The sequence below is a fragment of the Mixophyes fleayi genome, chromosome 2 (assembly GCF_038048845.1).
Source record: "Mixophyes fleayi isolate aMixFle1 chromosome 2, aMixFle1.hap1, whole genome shotgun sequence".
Lineage (NCBI taxonomy): Eukaryota > Metazoa > Chordata > Amphibia > Anura > Limnodynastidae > Mixophyes > Mixophyes fleayi.
In genome coordinates, this window is record NC_134403.1 from 53,115,871 (window position 1) to 53,125,286 (window position 9,416).

Here is a 9,416-nt window from a genome sequence, read left to right on the forward strand (position 1 = left end):
CTTAATATTGTTATGGATCAGGAGGATTGGGAAAATATTTGATATATTGGACAACCAACAATTTCATCATCTTACCTGCAAGAGGAAAGTTCTATAAAATATACAGTTGCTGGTACCTGGTCCATAGGTAAAGATCCACAGCATCTTTCCACAGCCACTGACAGATGCTGGGGACAATGTGGACACCTAGGGTTATATTCACTAAACTGCGGGTTTGAAAAAGTGGAGATGTTGCCGGTAGCAACTAATCAAATTCTAGCTGTCCTTTTGTAGAATGTACTAAATAAATTATAACTAGAATCTGATTGGTTGCTATAGGCAACATCTCCACTTTTTCAAACCCGCAGTTTAGTAAATATACCCCCTAGGCTCTTTTATTCATACAGGGTGGTCCTGACCTAACATGATCAGATGTTCTGGTCCAAAATAATTATACTAAGAGTAGAACAGAAATTAAACCACCAGCTGATCCAGTTAATTTACTTCTGAACAAATTGCTGGATAAAGAATCACTTATACATGGTTAATGCCACTACATTCCAAATTGTCAGATTTTGGAAGAAGAAAGAACCACTCGTCATTGACTAGAGATAAATCTTATATGGTATATAACTTTGATGGGATACCTAACAAACCTCCTTAACAATAGTTACATAATTCCTTAAAATCTATTAAAACTTGTTATGTCTACCAAGGCACAACATTGCCGGGCCTCAAGTAACTAATGTACTATATACCTGTACATTCACATGCTGTTCCTGACCAATCCCCTCCCCTGCACATCCTCTGTTACTCTTAATGCATTTTTTTGGGTTCATTGTATACCACATCTACTTAAATGTTGATTGCCTGCCAACAATATTTTATTCATCAGCTGCACCTGTATCTTGCGGTTTCAATGTCTTACAAAAAGAAAATGAATTAAAAAGGAATTCAAATTGACTTATAGGTTTATTTTAAAAATTAAAAGGGTTGTTTCCTTCACATAACATAATAAATGTGTTTTATTCCCCTTCAACAAATCAGTGAAACAAATAAGACTGTTTATGATACAATTATTAAGCAGAAGGTTCTGTGACTCAATTTGGGGGAGGGGAGATATGTACTGCAATATATTTTAAAACTGAGGTTAAAATGATTGTTTCCTGAAACCTCAAAATAGAAATAAAATATTTACTGATAAAATGTAATCTATAGCACTAAAACATGAGATGATATGGGGAAACTTACCCTGAGAGCCTTCTGAAATATACATATTAGTTACAGAAATTGGAAAACTTCCATCATGATCATAGTAAAATTCCAAAGAAAAGGACAATAGTAGAACTACCCACCAGTAACACTGTTTTAAATAGAATAAAGGAAAAGCTCTGCACAAAATGGTCAGAATGTGACAATTCTGTAAAATATATGGTGAGTTCATGTGTTATAAAGAGGAAAACCGTTATCTGCTATGGAATGATGTGCTGTGCTGTGAACAGTCTACAGAGGCTCCCCACCTCGGCCTGGTCTCTGGAGGGGGGCGATTAGAGCGTACATGACGGGGTTCCACTGAGTTCATGATAACCGAAACAGTCATATTAGACTCGTATCGTTCCAACATTTGGGCAATCTTCTCACAGGGCACTCTGTGTGTGTTTCTCCTGAAGAAGAGACAAATCAGTAGTATTTATTTAAATATCATGAATTAAACCTCAACATTCTACTCAGTTAGGCTCAACACACATCCATCTATAGATTTACAAACATCTATATTACAGAAATAAAACAAAGTGGACTTTGCCAAACAACCAAAAGGACACTCACAACACATACATTTGCCTGTAGTCGGTATATCATAAATAAGCTTGTATGGTAAAAATATGACAGAATAAGATATTGATATCCATGCAAGCGTCTTACTTTTCCAACTCATGAGGGTCCAGTTTCCACCAGGTGTCAGGTTCCAAGATTTCAACATCATAACCTCTGTCTATGGCCTAAAAAAAGGACAGTACAGTAAAATCGCAAAAATATATCTGCTAAAAAAGGTCTGTCAAATTTACACGGTCATTCAAAAACATTTATTAGAAGACAGTGTTAAAACAGGACTGTTGCATTAACCACTTTTATGCTCTCCTCTAAGTAAAGGGGCAAAGAAAACTAATTTAGAAGGTAATTTGACTAGGATCATGGTGCTTAGTGCAGGAATATAACAGCTTGTAGCCAATCTGATTGCTGGGATGTTCACAGCAGCACTGAGTTTTTCAGATGTGCGCACTGATCTTGTGTGAAGCAGTAACCTGTCCATTCATGTGATTGTGTAAGTGAAGACTGGTCTATATGCAATGTGTGGGAGTGTTGTAACCTGTGGAAAGGAGGAAAGTAAGAAGCCCAGAACAGAGATAAAGTGGAAGCAGCAGATCTCTCAAATTGCAGAAATTAGTTATATATTATATATTAGTTAAGCTCCTATTAAACTGATGTAAGAAAATTGTGGTATCAAACACATTTCTATATGAAACAAAGTTTAAACAAAAACACGTTACAACAATACTAAAAGTCACTGTGGAATCCCACCCCCTTTGCCACTTCCCACTGGCAATATTTTTTACCTTTTTAACATGATATATATATATGCGTGTATAATATAAGTTAAAACTGTTCCTTAAAGCTCTGGAAATCTTACCATTTGTACATATGGCTTCATTTCCCAGCCCTGGATATTAGTGTTATCAATAATAATAGGGGACCTTCCGTCATCCATTGCTCTTTTGGCTGTGGTACAAATAAAAATAAATGTAACAAAAATTTATCGCAATCATCTGTCATTTCCAGATCAAAACATAGAATAAGGATTTATCCTGCTGGTGATGCTAATACCAAAAGTTCCTTTTTGTGCTAATTTTATGTTTCATGCTTCTCACTAAAAGTACAGAGACAGGGAACATTTTCTTTTTAAACTAGAATGCCTGATTAATCTGTCTCTTTCCTCTGTGCATAGAATTCTGCTTCACAGAAATTCATGGATCTCCATTTTCAATTTAAAAACAAAACCATCATCCACTTCTCTGCCAAGTATTCCAAAAAGGAATAGCAGTGGTAAGCACATAAACAGTGTTACACAAGATCCTATATGGCATAGTATCTTTTGGAAAGAGCACCCTTCCTATTTTTTCATCCATTCCAATATTTAATAATTTATGCTATGAGAGAGAGAACAACATGTTTACATACCTATATATAATAGGACAAACAGATCAGTATGACGCACCACTTGTAGTGCAGCCGAATAGATGCTAAGGTATCACTATACCTCTAGAACATATAGAAAATAAAGTATAAAAAAAGTGCGCTCATCAGGCGCTATAATATAAACACAGAGAGATGGCGATTCCTTATCTTGACAAGTTGTAGGTATAGCGGAAAAATGTGTCTATTGTGAGGTAAACTGCGCTCAGCTTTGTCTAAAAGACAGACTCGCAACACAAAGACCAAATATAGTGTAGTGCATAAGTTCGAATCCAGAATACAATAGTATAGTAAGTTGAAATCTTGTAAGCATACACCCTGCTGGGGTGAAGTGTGGAAAATCACGGCTGAAGTTGTAAACTCACATTTCTCACGGGGAACTGGATTTTATCGAAGAAGATACTTAACATTGTATTCTGGATTTGAACAAAACTGAGTGGAGTTTACCTCAGAATAGACAATTTTGTCCACTATACATACAACTTGTCATAAGAGAAGGATCACCATCTCTGTGTGTATATATGTATATATATATGTATATATATATATATATATATATATATATATATATATATATATATATATATATATATATATATATATATATATATATATATGAGCGCCTGATGTATGTACTTTTTTATACATTATACCTATATATAAAACAAGTGTATGTAAAGCCACAGAAAATACTGCTGCTACAGGAATTTGTCTTGATTTCCAAGTTAAACTACATTTATTTTTGTAACACGGCTATTCTTTATATTACATATAACCCTACTGTTCTTTTCAGTACAATCATTACAGGTACTTTATAATGACATTTCTCTAACGATATTTACAGACAGATGCGTCTCTCCCTTTCTGGTGCGTATATAATATATTCTGCCACACAAAGCTGCTTCCCAATCATTTAAAAGAAGCTTATACTGTCTTGGAACTTTTAGATAAACCCCCCCCCCCCTTCCCTATACAACATCTTCATAAATGCTTTGTCATTCTCTACACACTGGTGAGCCAGTAAGTGCAAGACACAACACCACTTCACCACATCTCAGGTGCAGAACGGTGTTCCATCATGTTCCTGCCGCCCATCATCACTACGCCAGCTGCTCGTTCCCATTGCATTAAGGACCTACTGAGCTCAACGTGACATTGCCTTGTCATGCGACTACTCAAGTCATGTGGTACAGAGATCATGCAAGATACCGGTTTGTCAGGAGATTGAGAAAATGACAAGCGCATAAGGAAGGGGCAAGTGTTGCCCAGACTGGTGAGAAGTGGGGTGAGGAGACATAGGTACTGATGGGCAATATAAAAGAACGCTCAGATTATTAATGAGCGCAGACAACAGTATTGAATAATTGAAAATGATGTATTTGTAAACAGGAGTAGCTAGTCAGCAACAGATTGTTTGAAGTGTATAACTGAATGAGAGTTAGGGATAGAGCTTGACAAATTCTGAGCACCAGATGACTACATGCTTGGAGAAAGCTCGGTGTATATGGTAGAAGAGAGCTATACAATGACAAATCATTTCCTCCCCGATCAAGAGAGCTCTGGCTCCAGTGAGGCAGTAAAGTACTGAGAGGGTAATGGATATATGATCAGTTCCTCTCTAAGTAAATGTGGAGGAGCAGAGAGGCGACTAGTAAGTGGAGAGGTTACTAATGAAGGATAATGATAGGATGGCAAGTTGATGAGTGAGGGATAATAATTAGGCAGAGTAGAGGGATTAATGATCATTGATGCAGGGGTTGCTGATGTAAAAAGGAAGGGTTAATTATGAATATGGATTTGGGAAGTAACGCTGAAAACGGGTTCAATGGTGAGCATGTGGATGGGGGGTTATTATGATTAACCTACCAGTAGGACTCCAAAAACATACTGGTAGGTTAATAGGGGATTTAGACTGTAAGCTCCAATGGGGCAGGGAGTGATGTGAATGAGTTCTCTGTGCTGCGCTGCGGAATTAGTGGCGCTATATAAATAAATAGATGATGATGATAAAGTGTTGCCCACACACAGAGAAGCTTGGTAGCTAGCTACAGAAACAGAAAAGAACTAATAAGCAGGATTTACACATATACCAGTTCAAAATACAATTCAATTTTTTTAAAAAAAATTAAGGTTTGGAGGTCTTTAAACAGCAGTATAATTATGTACCTATGGTAAACATACCACATACAGCAATTACAACACTATTTGCTGACTTTCAGTCTAGTACACTTAACGCACCTCTGTTGTGATTCCAGCAATGTGCATCCCCGAGCAGTTTAACATCATAGGTATATCCAGTTTCTTGGCAAAAGTAATCATCGGTGCTGAAGATAATACCATCAGGAGACTGATCAAGCAGAGTGCTGTAGAATCAGAGAGAAAAACTAGATTTTAGATCTATCTATATCTATTTATAAAACCATGGTCTTGTCACACCTCTGAGTTAAAGCAGACATTAGGTTACAAATTAAGCTACAGCTAAATATTAATCATGAAAGTGCTTGAGGTCCCAAGTCAACAAAATGACAAGATTATCCTGTTAATGTCACACACTGTAGATCTTCAAGAAGCTGCTTTGTTAGGTAAGTGGGTCTTCCCACCAGCAGCCGCAGTATGTGGGCACATAACAGCTGATCCTGTAGTTAGGCTAAGGATCAACACATAGAATTACAAAATAATGGCCAACATAAAAATTAGCCTAACAATTTACAATAATTTAAGTACTAGTGCAAGAATCATTTTTCTTAGTAATGTCCCCTCACAAATTGTGATATATTTGTGGCCAGTTACAAAAAAAAAAACGTATGAAAAAGGTAACGGACAGAGATGGCCATAACAACTAGATTATGTAATTTCTCTAGCTTAAAAGCAAATATCTGACTGGTTGCTGTAGACATCAACTATTTTAGTCTTAACCCATGTTTCAGAAATGTTCCCCGATATCTAGTGTCAAACTAACAATTGTCCAATACTAACCGTGCCAGTGTACTTTTCCCCGAGCCTGGGAGACCTCTCAAAAGCACAAGTTTTCTTTGAGAATTTCTACATGATGAACTGTCTCTGTATCTATCAGGATATTGTTCACGAGACACATTACTGCCTTGGTGTAACGGCTGTTCACCAAAATGTCTATATTTTTGTCCATAATGGTCTTCACACGGAGGCTCTTGCTGTGTCTTTTCACCTGTACCCTGTGGGAATGGCTTTGTGTAACTCATCCCACGAGACGTGGTTCTGCGCTCAGGAGGTACATGGGAACTGTGCCATGGATGACTATTATTATTTACAGTAGGGTAGTTATCTGTTGGATTATATACTGGGGGTGGTATGTTATTTTGCCTTGGTAAAGTCAATGGATAGTTGTATCGTGGGGGAGGTGGACCGAAAGGTACAATAAAAGAGGGTGGGGGGCGACCTTCAAATCCTGGAGGTGGCATTGTACGATTTAAAAAAGAAGTGTTGACTGTATTAAATGAAGTTTGACTATGAAAAGAAACCTGGTTATGAGGTAGTGTAGGATGTCTAACCTGTGACGTTGATGCTTCACTAGGATGACAGTTAAAAGGCAACAGAGTTGATGGTTTGCTGGGAAATGGAGTAAAGGGCTGGGAGGCTGGTGCTGGGCTATGATGAAGATTGGCATGGAGTGTAGCTGGTGCTGGGATATGATGAGGATTGGCATGGAGTGTGGCTGTTACTGGGCTATGATGAGGATTGGCATGGAGTGAGGCTGGTGCCTTGTTATTGAAAGGGCTGAAATGTGGCCCAATATCCACAACCGTGTGATTGATATCATTAATTTGGTCATCAGTCTCTGCTTTAAGTTCATTTAGTTCTTTGTAAAACTGCCTCAGTTCATAGTCTATTCCATCCTCACCTTTCGATTGATTTGCAGTTTTCCCCAGTTCCACAGTGGTGATCTTAAAGGAGGGGGACTTGACTTTTGGATGATTTCTATTTTCAGGTGCAGGTTTTTCAGGAGGAGGCGTTTTAAAAAGTGGCCCTATAAAAGCAGTACTTGTTTCTGAAAATGTTGCATCAGAGTTATTTTTGCATTTGTCTGTTTTAGCAAATGCAAACGGCTGCTGGTTGACTTTATTGTAGTCTCTCCCATCACAGTGATTTGCAAAGGATTCCACGACAGAATAATTTTTGAAATCTTTAGTCACTCTAGGTCCTTCACATTCACTTTTGTTTGATTGATAGTATCTGTCTTCAGAGACCATCGGCAAACTCCATTTCTGCGGCTGTGTTTCCCTGTGCACAGCAGTATCTCTCCTTGTCCATGATGAATAGTCCGGTTTTGACTTTTTGAAATGAGGTTCGATGGATGAATCATAAACATGCTGTGAAAAATTCTTTTCAGCATGAGGCATCTAAAAAAGCAGCATATAAGATACATACTTTAACAAATTAGATTTATGCAGTTCAGACACAATGCTCTGCTTCTATTTCCCACTGGGAAAAGTACATTTAAAAAAAAAACCTCTTAAAACATCTGAGCACAGAGATTTCTAACAATAATTTGCAACTAATATACAGATGAAAGGGAATTGTTCTGTACAGATGGTGCAGAAAAACACGGTTATTTCCATGGTAAACATTTCATTAACAGATCTACAACTTGGCACTGTACCTAGAAATTGGGGTCGGTTGATACTAGCGGAGGTTAGTAAATTGAGTAAGTATGAGACATTCTACAATGCAGTCATTTGTTCCAGGATAGGGTTGGGTATGGGTGAGCGATGACCACCATGCCGACAACTGTGATTCTTACATAAAAAAGCCGAAGGGAGAAGAAGACGATTGACCTACAAGCACTTACCTGAAAAACGACGAGGGAGATAGATGTCCGAGGCCAGCGCAGGGTGACAGGTGGCGATTCCGACTGGAGACCTGTCCGGCACTGCAGTGTGACGTGGGCGCGACTTACTTCAATGGTAATTGAAAGCGGCAATGTCCGGACCCCGCAGGATAACTGGTTTCGCGCCCACGTCACACTGCAGTTCCGGACAGGTATCCAGTCGGAATCGCCGTCTGTCACCCTGCACTGGTCTCGGACATCTTCCTCATCGTTTTTCAAGGAAGTCTGCTTGTATTTCATTCATCTTTTTCTCCCTTCTGCTTTTTTATGTAGGAATCACAGTTGTCGGCATGGTGGTAATCGGTAATCAGATTACCACCGCCAGGATAAGGGGGAGTCCACAGTATTATAATTAGAATTTATATTCTTATTTAGTGTGAAGACAATGAGGATAGTTCAACCTTGAGAATAAAACATCTCAGCAGCTCTCCCACTGACTATAGTAGCCATACTGATGTTTTATTGTCTATGCAATAGCAAAAGAGCATATAAATAGGCCTCATTGACAAGACCTAGTGAAGAGACCTGTGATATATGTAAATAATAAAACATACAAATGAGAGGCCTGACGCACAAGACACTCTCAGCCACTGCATAACCTACATTACCTCAGGTGAGCTGTGCAGAGAGCAGCCGCTGACCGTCTGTCACATCACATCCATAGAGGAAACAAGGCCCCAAACACATTAACCTGTAGCCAAACGTCGCGCAGTGACGTCATGCTATATTTACACGACGAGGATGCCGGGAGATGTAGTTCGCAGTGACTGCCGCTCAGCAGCGGGTCATAGCAAGGTCTGCGATCCTGGAACCACAATTCCCAGCATGCCGCGCGCTGGGGAGAAGCAGCTGTCGCCGCTAACTGAGAGCCCTGACATGAAGAGATTCTAATAAACAACCCTGCGATAAAGTGTATTATTTGTTACATTGGTTAAACCGAGTTGTTTGTTCTATTGTACAGTCACCTAAAATGGGAATTGTTTATGAGAACTGAGGGATATGTTTTAGTAAGAAATTTCTTCAAAATGGGTAAATTAATGATTATTCTTCCTTTACATATAGGGGGTTCTTGGCTTAGACCAGCAGCTGCTCTATGCATAGGTTTAACATCCTTATCTTCGGTGGTGAGGTTCTAAGGAAGCGTGAGTTGCAGTATAGCAACGTGTTTGTAATCAGGAAAGAGACTAAGGGCTAGATTTACTAAGCTGTCAGTTTGAAAAAGTGGGGATGTTGCCTATAGCAACCAATCAGATTCTGGCTTTTATTTATTTAGTACTTTCTACAAAATGACAGCTAGAATCTGATTGGTTGCTATAGGCAA

General features: G+C 38.7%; 1 protein-coding gene across 1 annotated transcript; it reads right to left on the bottom strand.

The window, feature by feature from the left end:
- Positions 1-986: 986 nt before the first annotated feature.
- On the bottom strand, positions 987-8,835 carry LOC142140960 (uncharacterized). The gene is made up of 6 exons (XM_075198979.1): positions 8,704-8,835; positions 6,208-7,607; positions 5,470-5,594; positions 2,669-2,757; positions 1,903-1,979; positions 987-1,643 (listed from the first exon to the last, which is right to left on the bottom strand). The coding sequence occupies exons 2-6, from the start codon at positions 7,605-7,607 to the stop codon at positions 1,445-1,447; spliced, it is 1,890 nt and encodes a 629-aa protein (XP_075055080.1). The 5' UTR covers positions 8,704-8,835; the 3' UTR covers positions 987-1,444.
- Positions 8,836-9,416: the final 581 nt, after the last annotated feature.

Excerpts from the sequence above, each read along its gene's own strand:
- LOC142140960 (XM_075198979.1), bottom strand. The coding sequence starts at position 7,607 with ATGCCTCATGCTGAAAAGAATTTTTCACAGCATGTTTATGATTCATCC. Across the intron at positions 5,595-6,207 it reads GGGAAAAGTACACTGGCACG|CACTCTGCTTGATCAGTCTC; the intron begins GTTAGTATTGGA and ends CTGATTCTACAG. Across the intron at positions 2,758-5,469 it reads TTGCTGGAATCACAACAGAG|CCAAAAGAGCAATGGATGAC; the intron begins GTGCGTTAAGTG and ends TTTGTACCACAG.